This window comes from Ciconia boyciana, chromosome 7 (assembly GCF_034638445.1).
Source record: "Ciconia boyciana chromosome 7, ASM3463844v1, whole genome shotgun sequence".
In the NCBI taxonomy this organism is placed as follows: domain Eukaryota; kingdom Metazoa; phylum Chordata; class Aves; order Ciconiiformes; family Ciconiidae; genus Ciconia; species Ciconia boyciana.
The window spans coordinates 25,822,809-25,846,425 of NC_132940.1; the positions used below are offsets into that span (position 1 = coordinate 25,822,809).

Genomic DNA, 23,617 nt, shown 5'->3' on the forward strand with positions numbered 1-23,617 from the left:
CTTGGACGGTGAATTCTGAAGATGGTTACAAATCAGTAACTGAATCCAGCTTCCTTTTAATATCTAGAGTTTATAGTTTTGCATACAGAGCTATAACTGAAAGCACTTTGCAGAATTGTGCATGAAGTTTGTTTGGGGCACCTTAAATTTATTTTTTCTGAAAAGACAGTCTCCATAATTAATATTTTCATTTTTTTGCCTTAAACTTCAATTTGCTCTTTTGATAGATAAATATAGATATTTCCTGCCTATTTGATACAGTGTTTTGGAGATAAAAATATTTCCAGTATCTTTTTGTTTCCAAAAATATAAGTATATATTTCTGATACCATTATTTTATCAATAATGATACCATGGATGATAATATAAAGACAGCAGAGGAACTTTAAGATACCACAAACTATGCAGTAGAAAAAAAAAAAAAAGGCTTTCAAAACTAATTTCTTAATCCTGGCATATGATTTAAGATAGCAGCCCAATACAATAATCAAATTGTAGGGAGAGGGAAAGGTAGCTAACATGACCTTTAAAGTCAGTACCAATCACTGATAGAGACCTAGGCACACTCCATACTGAAACTGTTAGAAATTCTTTCCATTTTTATGGCATTTCAATAGGAAACAAACAACAAGAACAAAAAACCCCACCTCTGGAACGAACAGTCTATGAAGAAGAAATGTTTACTTTATGATTTCAGAAGTGAAGCAAAGGTTTTCATTTATGCCACTCTCAAGTGACCCTAACTGCCTTTTTTCCCCCAGTCATTCCATTCTTATGGGAATCTGAACTATTTCTGCTTTGAAACATTCTTTTTAAAGTGAGGGTTTCCTCCAAATGCAGAGCTGACTGCCACTCACCTTCTACTAAAACTCTGAGCATTAAGAGTCTGTGTAATCACTTATGCTGATTTTGGCTGGGATAGAGTTAATCTTCTTCCTAGTAGCTAGTATGGGGCTATGTTTTGGATTTGTGCTGAAAACAGTGTTGATAATACAGGGATGTTTTAGTTGTTGCTAAGTAGTGCTTATACTAAATCAAGGACTTTTCAGCTTCCCATGCTCTGCCAGGTGCAGAAGAAGCTGGGAGGGGACACAGCTGGGACAGCTGACCCCAGCTGACCAAAGGGCTATTCCATACCATATGAGGTCATGCTCAGCATATATAGCTGGAGAAGAAGGAGGAAGGGGGGGACATTCAGAGTGATGGCGTTTGTCTTCCCAAGTAACCATTATGCATGATGGAGCCCTGCTTTCCTGGAGACGGCTGAACACCTGCCTGCCGATGGGAAGTAGTGAATGAATTCCTTGCTTTGCTTGCATCCACAGCTTTTGCTTTCCCTATTCAACTGTCTTTATCTCAACCCACGAGTTTTCTCACTTTTACTCTTCCTATTCTCTCCCCCATCTCACCAGGGAGGAGTGAGTGAGTGGCTGGAGTTAAACCACAACACCACTGCAGTAAATGCAATGAAATCTTCCAGCCATTTCCCAATACTTAGACTTTCCTTTGCTCGAATTTTGGTGTCTGCAACTTTAAGGTTTCTGTGCACAGGCTGTGATTTAGTAACATCACTGAAAACCATAGGCCTGAAAACATTTAACTGAGCTCTTGGTGATTTCATATGAAGAAATACAGCCTCTCAGGCCTCTCCGTTTTCCCATGTGGATATAAGTGCAAGCTAGAGAACACTAGCTCTAGGAAGCATTTAGAGACTAGATGTATACAGCAGTTTTCCCACTTTACATCCCTCAAACAAACGCTAGAAATGAAACTTCACTCATTAAAGTAACATGGGTGCACTGCTTGTTCGCCACTGCTGCCTGCAGCTGTTAGGCAACCTGAAAGACATCATGCAGTACAGGAGAGGACTGGGTCATCTCTGCATTCTCTCTAGACCAGGACACAGACAGGCTGTCTGTAGACTGTGTGGTAGAGGTCCTGTCATGCCATAGCACCCATAGTTCTTGCCTCTGGGGACTGAGGATGCCTCTTTGCTGCACCACGAACCTGCTCCTGCAGAGCTCAAGCAAACTGCTGGTAGACGAGGAACTAAAGCTTTTTTGAGCTTCATCCTCAAATGCTGGTAGGATTCAATATGCTCAAATCATGTTCCTGCAGTGAACTCTGAAGGTTCCCCTTGCAAAATTATTTTTCAGGTCAGTTTTCTAAAATAAACATAGATTATTTGACAAGGGAGTACGTTATTAAGATGTTAAGATGTTACATTAAGATGTTATTAAGATTTGTGAGCCCAATAACAGCACAACATACATCTAGCCACAGGCAGAAATATATTTTCAAACAAACCTTTAGTTTGCTGGTAACAAGCCTATCAGATACTGTCTGGGGAGGGGGAAGGTTCCCATAACTAAGTCATCCCTTTATATTTTTAATCTGCAAACTTCAAAACAGCTACAATTTGTATAGAGGAAGTCAAAGTTACTGTAAAGTGTCAGGTTTCTGAACTTCTTACTGCCAGCTCCCCTCCCACCCTTTGATTCACATACCTATTGACACAACTTTCTGTGCTGTAGAGCCTTGTTATTTCTTCAGTATCATCATTGCTGTAATAACAAGCATTTCACATACTGCAGAACTGCAAAACCAGAAATGTGAGAAGAAAACACTGATATCAAAGATATTACAATGAGAGGAGGTAATTTACACTGGGAAATTACAGGGAAATTATAGTGCTCTACCTGTAGTACTTCAAAGCAGTCCCCAGTGTAATAACACATATTCCTGGTTTTCTCTGGAGTATATAGGACATAGTAGGCACATTATGAAAAATATATCAACCTGCTGCTATTAGAGTCAGCTTGCACAACATCCAAAAAGCTTGACACTGTAACACAACACAGTTATTCAGTGTACACAGGTGAGTGCTTCCTGCCCCACCTCGCTGCAGCTCACAAGGAAAAAGCCTTGTCTTTTCATCACCATTTCTATCCCTCTCCTTCCCAGGTGGGATTCACAAAAACACAGCTGTAGGAGTGAGCAAAAGGGCTGGCAGTGCTACGCGTGCAGGTGGGTGCAGAAGCCTGCCTGAAGGTCGTACTGAACATGAGGCTCTGGACAGCCAGCGCTGAGAGGGAGCTGCTGGCACCTACAAAATGCAGGTGCTGCTCTCCGTACTATCTCACAGGTTATTTCATAAAGCCAGAGTTGTTTTTGTTCTGAAGGCAAGGAGTCGAGTGGCCAGAAAGAGGTAGAAAAAGAATAATATCTGAGATTCCCAGTACTTTGGCATAAGGTGTTCACCCCTACCTAGAAAAGGAGGAGAAGTGAAATGGACAGCTGAACTGCTGTAATATTCTGAATTCTAGGACACATATTACAATGACCTCTGCTATTACAAGGAGGATCTCAGGTGGCTTGGAAGGAAAAGATCCAGTAGGGCAGACTGACAGAATAAAAGCTATTACTTGTTAGGCCTTTACTAAAGAATTTCAATGGATTCAATTTAATTTCAAGAGGGTTTTGAGAGCCAATATTGTGTAGCCTTTTATCAAGGGTTACCTTACCATAAGCATGAAGCTTCTTTTTTTAATGTATCTTTTGAGGTTTTTCAAAGCAATGATTTTTTCTTTTGAGAGACTTCTATTATAGCCTGTGCCATGCTCTGTGAGAGAAGGTTTAATCCATGCTGCTTCTGCTGTTACCCATAGTGTCAGAAAAGAGCAATGCAAATATTCACAATATCCTCAGACAGAAATACAGAGAATACAGAGAATACTTTTGTGCTTTCATAGTAGCCTAATTCCAATTCTTTCCCTAGAAAAAGAAATATTTCCAGGCATTTATTTCAAAGATAAATTAGGCAGCTTCTCAGAATAACCAAATTGATAATTTGTCTATATTGTCATTTCCAGCAGCTCCTGTCTGACCACATATTTACTAGAGAAAATTTTGCATATTAACATTAACTGCATGTTAATGAAATTCCATTTTATATTAAAAATATAAATAACTTAAAAAAAAAAAAAGAAGTAGTCATCCGCCTTGTTCTTGTGATGACTTCAGAACAGCACAGACATTCCCCTTTAAAATGCTGCATGATACCAGAAATCTCGTGGCTCTCTGCAGGGCTGGAAAATACTCCCTGTGGGTAGACAAGGAACTTCCAAAATGTTCCTACTGTACAATACTTTGTTCCTCTTTGTTCTTTGCATCTCCCAGGCAAAGTTTGACCCCTAAAACTTCTGTGCAATAACCACAGAAATACAGAGCCAACATCTCCACACAGGAGCTGTGAGGGAGATGTACGAGGAACTCTTCCATGGTGGCCCCTGCTCCAAGATCCACCATTAAGAGCACAATTCCTGTCAGAAATGCACCTTTTCAGTCTATTACGCTTCCAGGACAATGATGCACATCATCTTTGACCTATCTCTGGATCACCACTCCTGTTATTTTCCATCCCACACAAAGGACAATCTCAAACAACACTGGGCCAAAAGCAAAGTTTAGAGCAGAGTCTCACCCTTCCTCTTGAAAAGGTGTTATGAGGGCCCCAACTTCTCTGCAGCTAGCTCCCACCAGCTTCATCTTCCTATCCCAATCCCGCTACCGGGCCCATAACCCCATGTCTTGCTGCCTCACCTCACACCTTCCTCCTCATGGGGTTAGCCCGGCAGCTCAGTGCCTGACTAGCAGGCGGCCTAGCAACAGGCCTATAGGAGGCACAAGTAGTGCGAGGAGAAGGGAGGTCTCGGCTGGGCCCCAAGCTTTACTATGAGACTGGTCGTCTCCTGCATTTAGCTGAGAGCAGATAATCTACGCGCCTTTGGATCCAGCAGCAATGGCTTCCTTCAACATACAAGGCCTCGCACCCGTGCACAGTGCTGTTTTTCTGTCAGCTGTAAGCATTACCTAGCTCTAACTCTCTGATTCCGGTTCCCATGTTTTCCTTCACAAGTTCTGCCATAGTATTTGCATCTTAGAGAGTACTATATAGGTAAAGTTATGCTTTAAAAATGATGGTACTGGATTAGAAACACTGACCAGTTGATGACACATCATGCCATTGCCCAAAATATTCACCAGAGTTGGCACAGAGAAAATAATCTGATGCAATTTTTGCAGTGGCAGCCCTGAAAATATAAAGAAAAATCTATCAGGAAGGCCTTAGATACATCTCCTTGCTGGATAAAGCAGCAAAATTCCTCACGGTAGGAAAACGTGAAGCATGCTGCGCGCAGACGTGCTGGCATTTTTTACGCTCTGCACGCAGCAGCATAAATCAACCAGCTTTTAAAGAAGTCCGACACTAGGAGTCAAGAGACATTTACCGTGCTGTAACTGTGCTTAGCTTAGCTAAGCTCTGAAATTACTTGCAAGTGAAGTTTTTGAAAGAAAAGCAAAACTAACGGTGAATTACAACCTTTTTTCCCAAGCCCGTAAGAGGGACAAATGCTTTACATAAAATATACAGAGATCCTTACCGGCAGAATTACTTTCTGCAAAGCAAAACTCAAAGCCCTATGAGTTACCAACAGACTGGCTAAACAAAAGAAAAAAAAAAGTGTGTTTACTGCATGAAGGCTTGACAAGAGAAGTCCTTCCCCCTCTAAGATGAGGAACTGCCTGACATGCAAGACTTGCTACTCTCACAGCCACATGAGGAGCGAGAGAAACAGAGAACAGAAATACCGGAGACATGATGTAAAGTGGTGAATAGGCTAAAAATAGCTAATGTTCCAATTTCTTTTATGAAGGGAGGGTAAGTTCTATTTTTTTTTTATTAAACCAAAAATCCTAGAAGGCACTGGAAAGTGAAGAAATAGAGATTTTAAATCTCAATGCACAAACACATGCTTGTGTACATACACATGCACTAGCATAAGTACATGTACACATTTCTTTTTTTAGGAACACTAATTCAAAAGCAGGTCTTACAAAATAAGGAGAAAACCACCTCCATCAGCATCGTAATTGTATCAGGAATAATGTCAGGAAATTTTACAGGGACTAGCTTAACTAAGGCAATGTCTACTCTGGTCTCAAAGACAGATTGCCAGTATTCACCATTTTCCCACCCCAGGTTTTGTGTCTTACCTTTCCAAATAATCACTTGCTTTATAAGGACTAAAAAAAAAAAAGCTTTCCTTCTTCCTATTGTAGTATTAATATTTTCGCTAGAAGAAAGGAAATTCTTCTTATTCCTTTTATTCACTTTCAGTTTAAGCTGGTGTTGCTCAGAGCTGGAAAGAAATACAATGAAATGACTGAGTAGAAAATTAAGATTTTGTCAAAGGTCAGCAAATCGGTTAAATCACCTTGAGCTATATACAAAGCAGCAGCACATAAGTACCGTACAGAGGACTACAGGTTCAGATCCTCTAGGCTGCAAAGTTGAACTACTTTCTTTGTGTCATCTTTGTTGATCTTGGTAAATCTAATTTCAGACAGCACTGAAATTTTCTGATATACTACACTTGGTTTTCTTCAAGTGAATGTTGACCTGTGACATGGATGCAAGTTGTTGGTTAGCCTACATAGTTCAAAATATACTTCTGTGACTCCCCACTTCCCCTCCCCTCCCTGCCTGCACACATACACTGGTGAGGCTGCAAACTTCTTTTGGGGAAGGCAGCAATGCTAAAAATCATCGAGAGGATGTAATAAGGGAAGAGGCATGCTCTTTGTGCAGAAGGGTGGGAAAGAAGACAGCAAATAGCTGCACTGGGAAAAGAAAAAAGAGGAAACATTTGAAATGAAACATTGTGTGCTGGGTCTGGCTGGGATGGAGTTAACCGCTTCATCGCAGCCTGTATATTGTGGGCTTGTGACTAAAATTGTGTTGATAGCACACTGACGTTTTAGGTGTTGCTGAGCAGTGCTTACAGGGTGTCAAGGCTTCCTCTGCTCCTCACTCTGTCCCCCTCAGGGAGCAGGCTGGGGTGGGCAAGAGGCTGGGAGGGGACACAGCCAGGACAGCAACCCGGGCTGACCAAAGGGATATTGCATGCCATGTAATGCCAGGCTCAGCAATAAAACTGGGGCCTTTCCAAAGTAGCCACTACTTGGAGGCTGACTGGGCATTGGTCTGCTTGTGGTAGGTGATGAGTGACTGCTTTGCATCGCTTCACCTCCCCTCACCCCTTTCCCTCACTTTTTAAACTGTTTTTATCTTGACCCACAAGTTTTCTTGCTTTTGCTCTTCTGATTCTCACCCACATGCCACTGTGGGGGAGTGAGCAATCTGCTGGGGGGGGCTTGCTTGCTGGATGAGGTGAACACACCACACACTGAGAACAGGAAATAATCACAACCATACTGATGGTCAAGTTATAAATTAACCTGGAGGTTTTAGAGACTATGGGTTTCTTTTGCTTTTTTTGCACTTTTTTTTTTTAATTATTTACTTTACCTGAATTATCACATAGGTAGTAAAAAAAAAATATTATTTTTTTTTTCTTAATTTTTCTCCTGGGAGTTGAAGAGATTTTTAGAAAAAATAATGAAATACACAGCTCACATTGGCTTTCTCTGAATGCTAAACCAACTATGGTTGCAAACATAATTACTCATACCTAGACATGGGCCAAATTTAGGAAAAAAATTGTGTTGGTTTACAGGTAGGTGTTCAATATAGGGTAGGCAGACTGCTATGCCAGCTGAAGCTGGGGCTGTGTCGACAGACTTGGCCAGCAGTCAATAAGCTCACCCAGATGGTATGGCAGGAACCTGCCTCTGGCAATATTTTAATATTTATTCATCTTTGCTTACCTATTTGTTCCCATATTTTTCAGGCCTTTGGGTGAAATTCAGGCTGCTGAGGTCAACTGCGCTGATGTCAACAGAGCGAGAACATCACTGTCAGAAAACACTGTAGTGAGAATCCTAGCTTGCAGACATAATTACAACTTCAGTACAAAGTTCATAACTATTTTTCTTTTAATATAAGCAAAGATGGTTGTTGAATTCAGAGAGAAAAGGCCATGACTGAGAAACGTGTGATGGTTTTCACTGCATACATTTTAATTGATGCACAAAGACCTTTTGACATTAATGCTGACAGGAGTCCACTACTCTTTCTCAACATGATAGAACTTACTCTATTTGAAGGTCCTCCATTTTCATCAGAAAAGCAGTCCCCATCGTGATGTAGGAAGCTATGCAGGTGTGCACCCTGCTCTTCCTTACTTAGACCTTTCTAGAGCAACAAAACAAAAGGCACACACTGACACACAAAAGCATCTGCGCCAGCTGCCCTGTCTGATGTGCTGCTGATTTTAACACTTTATCATTGAATCAATGTCTCTGCTTTGAAGCTGCAGCCTGAACAAAGCGTACTACTTAGTAGTCATAGCAGCTCATTCGGAAAGAATATTTTTTATAATTAAAAAAAGTGATTAAAAAAACGTGCGTGCTTTGGGAAATACAGCCAGAGAGCAATGCATGGGAGCCTTTCAACTTAAAACCCATTTCAGCGGAAACTCTGCCTGCTGCCCTCCTACATACAGGAGAGCCTGTGCACACTTAAACCACAATAAAAGGATGCCACAGTGGTCGATAGACTGAGAAGTTGTTATATTCATGCTAGGTAAGGCTCAATCTGAGTAACAGCAAGCAGATTTTTTTCCAAATAAAATAATCTGAACTACCTGGGTCAATTTACCCACTGGCCCTGGCCTTCCCACTGCAGAGAGAAGACAGCAGCTGCACAGCCTCCGTCTAAACTAGAAATGCCTGATGTAGAGTGCTTCTGCTGGTTAAGCTGTGGATGAGCAGGGGGAGCTCAGCAGGGTCTCTCACCCCTTGTAAGACTCTTCATTTCCTTGATCCACAGCTTTGCTTTAGGGGAGCAAGAATGACAGAACTGAGTTTGTTTTTCCCTTTCTGTCAGTGGGGATAACCAGCAAAAGCTCAGGAAATTCTGGGGACCATGATAGCTGGATGAAATGCTGAGAAGAAAAAGGAGGAGTCTTTAAAAAAAAAAAAAAAACACAAAAACAAAACACACACCAAAAAAACAACCCAAAACTTCTCTCTGCCCTCTCTCCCTCTGGTAACACCTCTCCTCCCCCCATCACCAGTCACCACGTCAGCTTCTCTTCTCTAATTAAATGAGTCTAGAGATGACTTGGAAAGAAAGCCAGCAACTACGACACAGAAAAGTTTCTTATTAGCTTGTGTGATGAAGTAGGAGCCTGTTTGGTCAGTTGGTGGCTTAACCTACTTTATTTTAATGAATTATCCATGAAGTGGGATACACAGAGGTGCCATGTCAACATAGTCTGAGATCATCACCGTCATCATCAGACAAGCTTTGAAATTAGTTCTAAGTGGCAGTACCTTGTGTGGAGTCTAACAAAATGTGTATAAGCACCAGCCAAAATAAATAATCATCTTCTCCCCTGCAGAGGCATACCAGTACCTGCCTGATGCCATGAGGAATGCCAGCATGGCATGCCACCACAATGTATATGAACTAACTACAAGGAAAATTATAAACTGAGATTTTTTTTTTATTCAGAAAAACATTGAAGTATGTGAACTGTGACATCTGCAGCTCAGATGGTCTGCTTAAGAAACATATGAATTTTTTAACAATGGAAGAGCTTTGTAATCTGTTCAAGGGTGGATTTTTTTTCCATAAAAATTCACCATATAGAATGATTTTCTGTGAAATATTAAATAAAATTAACAGACTGTAAATACCAAAATTCAGATCATTACTGAGGCCCACATAACATAATTACAGCATTGAGAACTGCTCTGAAAAATCAAAGGGTCTGACCCCTGATGCTTTCAGCCAAGTCCAGAAACTCTGAAACAGTTTAGTTTGCTAGCAGTTTTGTAACATTTCTTGTAGCAATGAGATTTGCTTGACTAGACCCTTTACCTGTAATATACTTTTGATGTCCGAGACAAGCCTGACATTTCTGCATCCTATTTAATTTTGAAGTAACCACTGCTTTAAAGTTCTGAGCCCAAGTTTCCTGCCCCAAGTAAAGCAAATCTCTTCATTTTTTACTTTCATTTTCCAGTTCTGCTTTTCTTTGCCGGTCAGATCATTTGGAGCTGAACCCCCGTGGCACAACAGGCTTCCTAACCCTACAGTTTCTACATTTTCTGTACAATTGATCATCACTTCCTCTTATATGTCTGAATAAAATAAACTTCAAGGCTATTCATTTAAATCTTCTAAAAATAGTGCCATTTCTGCTGTCTTGCAGCTAGAGCAGATCTCCAATTTCAGTGCTGGAGATGAGGAGGCATCTCGCACAGTTTTTGGATGAAGGAAGAAACTCTGTGAGTAACACGCTGTAAGAAATAGGCATTTTCCTGAGAGGGAGCCTGGGTGGAATTTGATTCCACGATATCACAAATCAGAAAAGAAAACAGCTTCCTTTTTAAAGTCTCAGTGCTACTGTCATTCAGAGCACAGCTGAAGACAGTAATAGGGCAAGCAGCTTGTCCCTCCATTTTCCCCTCAAGCCTGCAGCTATCTGGGGGAAAAACCCCCCAACTTCATAACACAGTACACATTTCCTCATAAGGACCAGGTAACAGCCTTGCAGAAAGCAAGTAGCATGGCACAGCTGCCCAAGGAAGTCCCAGAAAAGAAAGGGCCCTACAGCAAGGGCCATTAGCAGAGAGTACCAAATAATTTTTACATATATGTATTTTATTTTATAATACATATGCAGAAATCATATACATATATAACTGCAGCCAGAAAACCCCATTTACATCACAAAGTGATCTCTGGTCCTGACACAATTGTGTCAGAAGAACTTGCAATAAATATGCTTTACTCATGCTATGAAGTATTTAAAAAAAAACTATTTTAATTATGCACCTTGAAATGTCCCCCTCCTGTGCAATGGCTGAAGTACCTTTGATAGTGGGATCTGTTGTGTTTTTTTATAAGGATTCAAAATATGAACATGTTGCTCAATCGTGCAGTAGCTCACAAGACACTCATTCCTACCGTAGGGAACGGGATGTGCATCTACAGCTATGCTCACATGTTCATTTGACTGTTGTGTGTGTTAGCAGGACTTGAAAGTAAGACCTAGACCACCAGTCATACCTTCCCAGAGTCTGCATCTTAGAGCTAATCCCACAGCTTTCCAGCACAGCACTCATCTCCTCATGGCAGATTAAAACACAGAGCACACCTCAACCACCACATGCTTTTTTAAACTTTAGTCCCTGATGAATTCATTTCCAATGAAGATTTTTTTTTAAGTGAAAAAACTCTAACGAATGATGTTAAGAAGTAACACCAAATAGAAGCCTACAACCAGTTCACTCGTCAACCAGAACTACTTGTTGACTGACTCTGATTCTTCATATTCATAGGAAGTTTTATTAAAAGGAAATTCCAAGAAACAATTTTTTTTTCTCAGTTCCTCTGACAAGATTAACTATATTCTGCTTCAGCAATAGAAGATTTAAAAAAAAAATCCCCATTAAACTATAAACCACTTGGATTGCTCCTTTTCCCAACGTGTTAAATCGGAAACTTCAGCTTTTCAGTGACCCTGAGGAGGGGAGAACATTCCTTTCAACCTCACTGCTGTGTTTTTCTGATTACACTATAGCAGGCCTTTCTGTCTAGGAGCAATCCAGGCAGAGCCGGCTGGTTTGGCACAATCTGGAAGGCTGTTGTAAAAACAGACAGAACAGAAAGCACAAGGAAGAGCCTGGCATCTGTATAAAACTCCCTCTGAGCTCCAGTCCCTGCAGAAGTGCACCAGCCCTAGCACTCAGCATGACTAGCCAGTCTCAGGGAATCCAGCAGCTTCTGCAGGCAGAAAAACGTGCCAAGGACAAACTGGAGGAAGCCAAAAAAAGTGAGTAGCTGGCCTGGTTTTACTGTAGTTTTCTACTGTAAGCTCTTCAGAATTACAGTGGCCCACAGAAAAACACTATTATTTCATCTGTATACATCACAGCTGTGCTGCTCCTATTCTTTCTTCTCACTTGCATTAGTGCTGTGCCTTGGCTGCAGTTTTAATCAAACCTGAACATTAAGTTTGCTTAAAATTCTGTGTGCACATGTGTGCATGCGCACATGCCCTATATTACATTAAACAAGGTTTTCTTTGTTATAGTCATCCTGTCAGATAGATTTATTCTTGCTTTATCTCAATGCCCATAATGTCATTACAGCCTTCCTTAGGTATTTAAACTAGAAGCCTACACACCTCTGACTGCCAACTCTGCAGGACCAGACTCCAAACTCTCTATTTCTCTTCATAGGTCTTGTATAAATTTTTCACTCTTCCTCTTTACTTACAAAATCTAGTAACTTGCCTTCTAATCTCAGCTGGGCTTCAAAACAATTGTATGAAAACAAAGGGAGACTTCAGCACAATGATAGTAATGAAAGTCACGGTATAAATCACAAGAACTGTCAGTACTGTGATAGGTCATTCCTGTAAGTCTTATTACATGGTACAAGCAATCAGCAAGTGATTAAATGTTTAATTTAAAGTAAATGTCTTGTTTGCTGAATGCCTAAATGCCCAGGGCAAAGCATGTGTAGATATCCAATAATAATAAATTCATATATTTTTATTCTAGTCAAATACAAGCAAAAAAGTAATAATAACAAGTATAAAAATGAAGGTATCTCCTAGAATAATTTCAATCAAAGAAATAATTCTCCTGGCAGTCTTTCCATTATCTATTTCCTTCATTTTCTGCATTCATCTCCCAGTGATTTAATGCAAAATATGGTGACCTTACTCTCCTGAATGTAGGTACCAACCACATGACTCACTGACCTGCATTAGAAGTGAAACATTAATACTGTTTCATGGAGTTACCTTGATTTAGAAACCAGCAGCAGGAAACAACGTTGTCGTGCAGGACTGAACTAAAATGCATGAAGATGATGTCATGTGCTGCAACAGTGTGATGAAGGAATATATTTTGTTTTCCATGGAGAAACAGAAGCTAAACAAAAATAATTTGTGTAGTTCCTATATCCCTTCTACACAGAAGTCAGCATTGCTGTATGTTCATTAATTATTATTTCCCACCTTCATAAAAGAGAAGGCTCACTAGGCTCACTAAAAGGTGTTTGGGGTTGCTGCTCCCAGCCTGAAAGCAAGGAATAATTAAGTGATTCGACCCTTATATAGCCAAACAAGGTGCTCTCAGTGGGATGGTTCTTCCCTTGTCATGTAGGGCAGTGGAAACAAACTCTTCCCCAGAGCAAGAAGCAAGAAAGTGTATGACCTGGAAAGGCACAGCCCCCAGTGGAGGGAGTGGGGATTTGGTCTGAACACAGGCTGCAGAATCAGGCCTCTAGCTATGACAGCTTGATGTTGATTACCCTTTACTTTTGGTTTTGATTTTTTTCTTTTCACTTGGTCTGCTTTTAAAACCAGAAAAGTCAGACTAGCTTTTTCTAAAACAGCAAGTTAAAAAGAGGTTTCTTAAATTAAGAAACTCAAAAACCAAAAAGCATCATTATAACATAAAAGCAATGACTAAAGACAAATGTCTTGCAGAATCCAGGCATGGTTACAGGTGCATTTACTCTACTCTGCAAAAAACACACGCCCCTGTCATCACCTCAACACTACACAGAGTGCTTGTGATAAGCACATGGCTTCTTACAGATAGTATCTTCCAGACACCTCTGAGTCAGAAACTTGACTTAAACCACCTGCACCTACCAGTGTATTAGTACTGAGGTAGGAGTTATTCAGCAATTACAGAAAACCAGCTATTAAGAATTTTGCTATCAGTAAAAATATTTAGAGTAAAAATATTTCATCAGTATAACTTTCTTCTCTATTAATTTTAAAGCCAAACATTTTTTTGCCTTTATAAAAATTATGAAGGAAAATAAAAATTTCTCATACATAAAAATCTGGAAAAAAAAAAAAGGGAGGGCAGTAAAGAAGACAGAGACATACTCTTTCCAGTGGTATCCATTTAAAGGGAAGAGACAATACCATAAATTTAAACATAAGAAAACAACACTCTAACTGTGAGGGACGTCAAACCCAGGAACAGGCTGCCCAGAGAGGCTGTGGAGTCTCTATCCCGACACATTCAAAACCCACTGGATATGGCCCCGATCAAGCTGCCCTCGCCAAGCCTGCTCTGAGCAGGGAGTTGGAACGGACTCCAGAGGCGCCTTCCAGCCTCAGCAGCTCTGTGCAATCCCATGAAAACCTCAAGCATTTCTAAGAGATTTTATTCCTAGGTGTAACAGATTAAGGGTAAAAAGTTCAAATAACCACTGACGTGGCATAGTCATCTATAGCCTAAAGACTTTGGTGGAACTTTTTGTTAATGTTAAATACTGCCAACAGTTTCTACTAGGGTGCGAACAGCAAAGCTCTTGTGAATTTTAGATCTCATGGATCACACAAGCAAGGTCAGGCCTTAATGTTTCCGATTCAGGTTTTTCTAAGGACTACTCGCACCCTGGATTTTGTGCTAAACCAAGCATTATAGCTAATCTAACAGAATAAGTATACCTAGAAAATCATTATTATATTCAACACTACAATAGGTTTGCAGTGAAGCTACAGAATAAAAATTTTTAAATTTCCATGTTGTCCTTAATTTCAATATTTTCCATAGCAATGTCACTACACCACCTTAGATACCTAACTACATCAGCATAACTTAAATACTATGGGACAAGGACAAAAAGGATTCTTTTTGTGCCAAATCTGGTTATGCCAAGTCAGAATAACTCAAATAGTCTCTTCCCCAGAGTGATTCTGCAGTTAGACCAGCATAAAGGATTGCATAGTTTGCCTCTGAGTGTAAAAACTAAGATAAAAGGAAATACACGAAATGCAACCAATATATCCAGTGCAATCAGTTAACCTGTGCACATACAATTCGAAGAAACAAGGCAAGGACATGCTGCTTCACCACAGGAAACACCAGCCCAGATCCACCTGGTACCAGTTCAGATCAGCAGCTTCTGCTTGGGGCCTGGCACTCTGCAGATCTGGGCTGCAAGTGAAAGCAATGAACCCGTCCAGCGAGGACTAATGCAGCCCTGTCCCTGCTAAACTGTACATATGTCCTCCTTTGTCACCGCAAACAGCCATTGCACAACACCACTATACAAATGAGTCTGACTATTCTATTTACATTGTAACGTGAGAAGAATGAAAGGCAGATTCTTCATGACACACAATGAGGAAAAGCCATTTTCAAGGAAATGTGATTAGCAAAACTACCCTTATGCAAACCCTTCAGTGTTTGCAGTTGATACTCACATAGCCAGGTCAAAAAGTAACGTGAACACACATAATATTGTATATAAACAGATAATGGGCCTAGGTTTTGCTGACATATGTGCAGCGGTTTGTAATGCAAAATCCACTTTGGATAACTGAAAAGTTAGCAAATACATAAAATTACATTTATAGACATGAAGCAAAGCAAAAATATAGTGCTAAAGCTCCTCTGTACATGCTTTTTCATACTTCTTGCTCAATGCCCTTTATCCTGGCTTGCAATATCTTTACTGTATCATTGGCTGATGTAATTTATACCTGACAAATTATTAACAGTTTGTTGGTAAATGCACACATGCAAGGCTGAAACTAGTAAATTGATTAAACACAAACCAAAACAGTCTGCAATCCTTTGGCCTTTTATACACAGCACTGCTTTATCTATCATTCTTGCTTTAAGCATAATTGGGATCCTAGAAATAACTGAGCATTGTCAGAGCCAAGACGTCAATTCCTGAAAATCCTTTTGGGTAAAACAAGGGAAACAAATGTGTCCTGAACACTGGGTTTAGCAAAACTTGTTTTCCTATAGATTTTTATATCTTGGCTTGAATTTCTAGTGCCTAATAAAATGAAAACTTAGATGAAAGATTTCAGGAAATCAGATTAAAAACAAATGTTAATCAAAATAAGATATTGTAAACAGAATTATATCCATAGTGCTCTCTTGGATAATATCCAGGGCATATTTTATCTACTGAAAAAGCTATACATACTGATCAGCTGCTTCTATTGTATTTTATTAAAAGTGCAAAATAGTCTTCTCCAAATGAGCATCCCTAAATCCCATTTTGCAGGCAATTTAACACTCTTGAAGACAACTGAAATGGTCCTATTTAAAGAAAGCATGATTAATCTTTGACAACTTCTTCATATGACACGATTTCTATGCAGAAATTCAGCTAGAAGCCTAGATGATATGTTTGAAAACAGAAAGCCAGTTTTAGCATGGCAGTTTTTGGAAAGTAAGATAACTGAGTGTTTGAGCAAATTAGAATGCAACATTTTTGCTTTCTACCATCTTTTTCTTGCAAGATCTAAAAATCCCCAACAACCTAAAGAACCTCAGCAGTTCTTTTGGATCTAACCAGATCTAGGTATTTTGTTAACATCACAGAAATAACTAGAAAGAAGAATACAACCTTTCTCCATGCTAATAATGCCCTCCCAGGTTAGGTAAGAAAACCTAATACAGGGCTGACTTGTTACAGAAAGTTGGTTAAGATTTGGCCAATTTAACATGATGTCTAGAAATTCATAGGCTGTCAGCTACCATAATCATGGTCAACAGTGGACAAGGAAACCAGGCACAGCACAGCTGCTTTGCTGCTCCCCATCTTCAAGGATAGGAAGGAGATACAAAGGGGCAGCAGCAAACCTGGCCCCCACAGCATGCCCTTTGGGGCAAAAGTCTCTTCAAACTTGGAGCTTTCTGTACCTCACCTTTATGATCCTAGAGGAAATGTCATAGGGACAGGTTGGTTTGCTCATCCTCCTGTCTTTCTTGCCCTCTTTTTGCATGATCTTGGCTGAATTTCAACGCTCTGCCACCCTTCGGTGTGTAAGGTTTGATTTCAGCTCGGCTTTGCAGCGAATCCCATCCAGAAGATCAGTAAGACTTTGAAAAGGCAATCCTGTATTGCACTACTAAGGTAGCAGACAAGTGGTTAATAACAGACTGATTAATTAATTTTGGTTCGTCTCTAGTGAAACAGCAGGTTAAGCTCTAGTTTCTGCTTAACTTAATCAGGTGCAGCATATGCACTATCGCATATGTTGGCAGTTGCCGATTCTGTCCACAACGTTGTTGAACTAGCAGTAATTTACTCACAGCTTTTCCACTTAATTAAATAGGAAGCAGCAGGTTCCTGCTGTGCCAATCCTAAAGGCATCATGGAAAAATGAAATGGCTGCCACCCTACAGTGACACCCTATGTATTGTGCTTACTCCAGTGCACTGTTGAGAGCTGACATGTATGTATATACATACTTTTTGGTTCACTAGCTACATTGTCAGAGGCAAATGAACTGTTGTTTTACAGTTAATCTCTTTCCATTTTGTGCATTTTAAATGGATTTATTTATCTATCTGGTGGCCAAATATGCAACATATTTACTACAGATGGCCCCCCAGATGGAATTTGAAATTAAAATCCTACTGATTTTGAAATAATTTAATTTGCTGTAGAGATCCAGTTCCTCAGCTGGTGAAATTGGCAGAGTTTCATCATAGTCACTCCCCCCAACTTCCAGCTCCAGAGAATCACCCCCCGGCTCCGCTCCTAGAGGAAAACTCTATAAAAGGCTGATCAGCTCCAAATTTGGAGAGGAGAATAAGGGAAACTTCAAAATACAGACGTAAACCTTGTTCCAAATTTTGTTGTCCAGACTCATGTCAGGTTCTTACACAAATCTGTCAGTTCACACATACTGGTCCCAAGGCTTCATACAGTGAGTGGCAAAAGCTGAGGCTCAAAGCAGCTCTTATCAAACAAATACAAACTCTGGGAAAGTACATAGTAAATTTTAAACTGCCTCTCTGCCTTTATACATAATCACAGTGCCCCGGTGGCAGAAGGACTCTGAGAAATATAATTAACTACACAAGAGAACACTGCACTGATGAACTGAGGGTCAGTAAAGCTCTCTAGTTCCTCACCAGGTTGCTCCTTCCTGTAAAAAGCCTTTATACAATCACGCACCCCAGGTCCTCCAATAAGCACACTCACAAAATCAAACAGTCCAGGAATCAAGACTTTAAAAGGAAATTCACATTTCAGGCATCTCTCTGCTTCTACTCACCCATCTGCAGATAATGACTTCAGAAGGAGCCATCAACTGGGCAAATAATTTACTGCTGGATCAGGCATTTTACCCAGGCTTTTGTTGAATCTCAGATGTATCAAAAACAACAATCTTCCTCCCAAGATTCAGCTTCCTCATTGTGCCATGCTCAGTAGAAGCAGATTGCTATATGCCACACCTGATAAGACTTCAGAAGCCCAGCACAGGTGTAACCAATCCAGTGTAGCAGCCTGGAGAAAATAAATCAGAAATACTAATGCTCGTCTTTCTAGCCTAGTTAGAGAATGTTCCTTAGGATTTCAGAAAAGATACTGTTTTCAACTTTTGTGCTTGAATTGAAAGATTAAAAAAAACAAAACAAACAAAAAAACCCCCAAAACTTAGAAAAGTATTCATCTTGCTCAGTGATGTTAAGTAGGTGGTTACAATAAGTAAATAAATAAGTGGATGTTTCACGCATTGGATCAAGATGCCTTTTTCTGTGGCCTAGCCCCCACTCTCTCATTCTTGTGATATCCTAATTTATGGAACTAAGCAATAGCTTTTTCAGCCATCGAAGGCATTTCTCCCGTTAAGAAAAGGGAGCAAGCTTATCTCCTCCCACTCCTAAAATTCTAGCTGTACAGCGGAAAGAGACTCCAAAAATCAGCATCAGCCCAGGTGTCTCGAATGTAACGTATCAACTTTCAATGCAAGAGGTTTACAGTCCCATCAGTTAGAAAGTGACTTTTTTCCCCCCCAAAGTAGCGTAGCAGAGTCCTGTGGAGATCCATGCAACTTTACCCACTTTATACAAAACAGGCAGACAGAGATGCATCACTGTGGGGTGGTTATGACATGTTCAACGCTTGCTTCATGTAGAAACTTAAGCATCACATTCCCATCAAACCTTTTACTCCTATCCTTCACATAACATCCCTGCTAGACCCAGGAACTACCTTGTACCCAGTCCTGCAATGACTTACCTGTGCTTGATTTGACAAACCCTCAGCATTTTACCTGAGACAAAGTAACTATTCACAGTGAACAAAATTAAGTATGTAAACAAGCCTGTTCAGGAGGAAGGCTCTAGTTTCCTCTACAGCCTAAAATGCCACCTTACAGATCACCCTCCTGTTTAAAAAAAGAAAAGGAAACAAAAAAAGACTTTTTAATCACTTGCATATTTTCTATATATTGGTAGAGAATACCAGTGACCTCCTTTTTCTTTTAATCACTCACCTCCGCATTTAACAAATGTTAGGGGAAAAGGGTGGGGGAGACAAGAACAAAGCTTGGAGATTGGAACTCAGTTTGGTAGTGGTTAAGATGTATCTTGAAGTACTTTGGAAATCTGCCAGCTCTAAGCAGAATCCAGTTGGTGTGGGATGAAGGGATGCTGGCAACCAATCAATACAGCAAATCTTACAGAATAACGTCTTTTCCCATCAGTGACAACTAAAATCTGTTATCTGGCTGCTACTATTGCTGATGAAGGAAAGATAGATATTTATTTAAACACCAAGCTGTGATTAAAAAAAAAAGCATTTGTGTTATGAGAAAATGTGTAGTTGCAAAAAGACTTCTGTTGTTAGCAAACCAACAAGCTCTTCATTTGATGTGTGCTTTCGCCCAGGGAGTTGGGTCTCAGAAGATGGGTACTGCTTTCAAGACTGGCTTTCAATCAAAAAGTACCCTACCTAAATCACTTTGGCTCTTCTGACCATTCTTGTGCAAATAAAGCTGCTGTTGACTTTGCTCGAAGTTTTGTCCGCTTTACTATGCCATATAAAATACCTCTGATTTAGAGATTCATCTTTTGGGATACAGTGACAAGTGTGAAGTAAATCCCTGTTTCTTCCCCCATTAGGAAAGGGAAAGAGGCTGAAGCAGGCCAAAGAAGAAGCCATAGCCGAGATAGACCACTACCGGTTACAGAGGGAGAAAGAATTTAGGAACAAGCAAACAAATGTAAGTAAGAAACCTGCATATGTTCTTTTGTAATGTCAATCTGCTCAATGGTAAAACAAATTGCTTCAAACATTGTTACATGGAGACTTCTACAAATGAACGTGATCATACTGATTAAACACAGAGACCTCATACACATCATACACCTATGATGTGTATATGCTTCATTTTGACTTCTTCATAGGCTTTGAATGCTTTTGCAGAAGGTATTGTGGCCCTTCACCACTAAAACTGTCCAGATTCTTCTGTATTTTGTTCATGCTTGTCCTTTGAAGATGTATCTCCCTTAAGGAAAAATACTTTTGGGTCTTCTTTCTTTAACTCCAGACAGACGTCATTCCTGTCTTGAAAGTGGAGGTTTCAGTAAGGTGGAGGTTTCAGTAAAAGCAAAGATTTAAAATCTTTCTTTCTATTTGTTCCACTTTAGCTTATTTTTTTGACTGCATACAAGACTGCATCTTTGATGAACTTAAATCACCAAAACTTTGGAGCTTTTCACTATGTTTTCATAGTAAAACTGATCTGGTTGGTATTTTCATAACTGAATTATAGTACATTTTATACATTTATTCCATCTTGTACTTTTCTCTAGTATTTTCATGAAAGTTCACAAACTGTTCTCTTTTTACTTGGTGACCTTCCTCTTATGTTTTTGTTCTTGTTTTTTTCCCCTGCTTGTTTTATGCAAAGGCAAGGAAACTACATGTGCAAAAGCAGCCACAAAAAAAGGCAAAGAGGTCAAATAAAAACTGCTTTACAAACCTGTCATTTCAGTCACACTTCACATAAAACATTTTCCAGCAGAGATCACAAGCCTTAGGAACAGATATACACACAAAGTCTCTAACATACACTGCCAGCCCCCAGACACAGTCACACAGCCAGGCCAGGTGGAATTGTCTCATATGTACAATTTCAGATGTTTACTGACACTAAAATAAAGTAAAACCACCTCTAAAATCTGTTCACCTTTTCAGTCAAGCCAGACTTCTTGTTTTAGGTCTGAAATAGCAGAAGAGAAAAGATGTTGCTTCGGTGTGAACTGAATTTTTTCATCACAAACAAAATTAAAGCTGCAGGGAAAGGCCACTGTTTCTTGACTGAACATTTCACGCAAGCGGGACAGAGCACATACTGCTCCTCAAATGACAGCATCTTGTACAAGATCATTGCAGTCCTCCTTCACGTTCCCTGACCCCGTTATGTCGAACATTTATCTACCCAGACAAATGTCATCATTATTAACCCGTGCCTGGAAGGCAGTCAGGAGTTCCAGCTAAGGCAGTGCCGAGGGAAGTCTGATGCCCAGTTCAGTTTACTGGCTCAGGTATTCGGACACAAGTATTTTTAATTCTTTGTCACAGTCTCATTTAATGCTATTCCTCGTCTCACTTCGTGTTGCTGTATCCAAACTGGGGTAAATTTTCTCATACTATGAGATGTTCCACATCAGTCCAGAATGAACAACAGCAGCAACAGAAAATAACGATTAATTTGAGGTTAGAGTGACAATATGCAAGATCTTTTTTTCAAAATATACAAAATTTAAAGCCGGATCTCAAACCAATTTTGCTAGTGCTAATGGTGTTTGTACTCAGGGTCTGAGATCACCAAACTCTGGAGATGTGCAGCCTAGTTCTGAATTTTGTGGCTTCCAAGTCAATGTAACATTTGTAGCGACTTTGGAATGACACTAGCATAAAACCAGTATGGGCAAAATAAGGGACAGGGCAACAGAAATCATAAACTAAGCAGAGCATTGTCTGCATTCTAACAAGCAAAAGATCTTCAAATTCAGAAGCAGAAAAAGGGAAAAAAATGCATAGAAGAGTAAGAATCTACTATCTCAAGTTACAGTATTAGCATGAACTGAGAGAGCAGGTTCCCAGTCTACAGAGGCTCTTCTTAAAATTATAATACTTTTCTTTAGGTTTTTCAAAAGTATTTAGTAGCTGGATAACATGCAACCATCTGGGATCTCTAGAAAGTTATTTTCCCCAGTGGAAAAAATCAGCTTCATAAATCTGGCCTAAGCTGTACAATCTTTCCCACATGAGACCCTTACCACTTGTCTAAAAGCTAAAATAAAATGCCAGCTAAAAATAGTTACAATAGAAAACTATAATCTTTTCCTGATATTTACAATTATGTCTATGTCCTGTATTTCTTCCAAGTCAGAAAGTGTTTTACATCTGGATTACGGACAAACATCTTACTACATTGCCAGGTACTGATAAATAGAATTGCAAAGGTGATTTGTGCAAAAGATCTTAACTCATCTGCTTTTCCTTCTTGTAAGGACTAAGTTGGGCTGAAATCACACGGAAAATAAAGCTAATGACTCCTCCCTTGTTTCTGGCCATCCTCTAGGTATCCCACTAACATCACAGGTTAGCTTCAGCTGCTAGCCCACCCCAGAGAACCATGGCGGGAACAAGAAGAATATGTTACTTATTCCTTTCTTACTCTGTCAGCGTGCAGAAATATCTTCTGCTCTCCCCCGTGGAATTCTTTAGCTGGAAATCAATTGCTCTGCCAGTATCTGAAGGACTCTTCCATAAGGGAAGAATTCAAGGGATGTTGGGGCAGTGGGGGAGGAGGGAGCAAAGTCACGGATTTGGAACGCGTGCATCTGTTTATAACATAACCTTGCTAAAATGTTCAGCGAGTCTAGAGTCAATTAAATTCTAAGCGAATGTCCTGATATTAACTGTGCCAGAAGCTGTCTGGTATGTCGCCAGATAAGAAAATGTAACATTAAGAGACCTTGTCTGAGGCCTGTTGAGGGTTATACATCACTAACTGCTGAAGACATTTCAAGTACTCTGAAACTGTAATTATGCATTGTCAGGAAGGCTTTCCCATGTTTTGCTCCTTAGCCACACTCACATTCATTCTCAGTGAGGCCAAGCAAAGCACACTGGTGATAGAACTTAGTTGACTAGTCATTAAAATAGAAAACAAATTAAAATGAGCGATATAAAAGACAAAACATGTACAATGTTGTTCCCACAGTGATCTGGGAAACTTTCATTACATGGGGAGATTCCCATTGCTAATGAGCATATGAAAGAGTTCCCTTTAATCCTGTTTTTATGCATACAGTTCAACCTAGATCATACTCTCACTGTTAGGAAGCACTGTGAAATGTTTTTGTTCTGTTTATGCTAAATGATGAAGTACAATAAACATAGTCATATATAACCCTTTTATTTTGCTCAGAGGACTTCTGCTTTTCAGGTAATGGGCTCCCAAGGTAACCTCTCTGCTAAAATAGAAGAGCAAACAACAGAAACGATCCGAAACCTCACTAGCAGCTACCACAAGAACATGGAGAGCATGATGAAAAAGCTTTTGAGCACGATATGTGACATCAACCCTGAAGTTCACCCAAACTTCAGACACGCAGTTTAAGATCCATTGATGTGCTGGGGAAGGATGTTTGCAAAAAGTAGCCTTCTTTCTTAATAAGCACAAATATTTCCTCATTTATTGTTTCTGTATGTGTGAGAAAAAAAGAACACTAAAGCCAAAAGCACACAGTTCCACATAGGCTTTTGATGTGACAAGAATTACACAGGGTTTCACAAGCATTTGTTGGAATATTGTTTCCTGTTGGTAGC

At 39.9% G+C, this 23,617-nt stretch overlaps 1 protein-coding gene across 2 annotated transcripts; it reads left to right on the forward strand.

Annotated features, from left to right (window-relative positions):
* The first annotated feature begins 11,715 nt into the window (after window positions 1–11,715).
* Window positions 11,716–23,408, forward strand: ATP6V1G3 (ATPase H+ transporting V1 subunit G3). 2 transcript variants are annotated; one of them, XM_072868543.1, is made up of 4 exons: window positions 11,729–11,810; window positions 16,711–16,720; window positions 19,868–19,994; window positions 23,235–23,408. In XM_072868543.1, exons 1-4 carry the CDS (start codon window positions 11,729–11,731, stop codon window positions 23,406–23,408), a joined length of 393 nt encoding a protein of 130 aa, XP_072724644.1. The 2 variants fall into 2 exon arrangements, with proteins under 2 accessions (XP_072724643.1, XP_072724644.1); XM_072868542.1 differs by lacking the exon at window positions 16,711–16,720 and having other exon boundaries at window positions 11,716–11,810; window positions 19,894–19,994.
* The last annotated feature ends 209 nt before the right edge of the window (window positions 23,409–23,617 follow it).

Coding starts and splice junctions, on each gene's coding strand:
- ATP6V1G3 (XM_072868543.1), top strand. CDS start 11,729: ATGACTAGCCAGTCTCAGGGAATCCAGCAGCTTCTGCAGGCAGAAAAA. Junction 19,995..23,234: donor TTAGGAACAAGCAAACAAAT/GTAAGTAAGAAA, acceptor TCTGCTTTTCAG/GTAATGGGCTCCCAAGGTAA.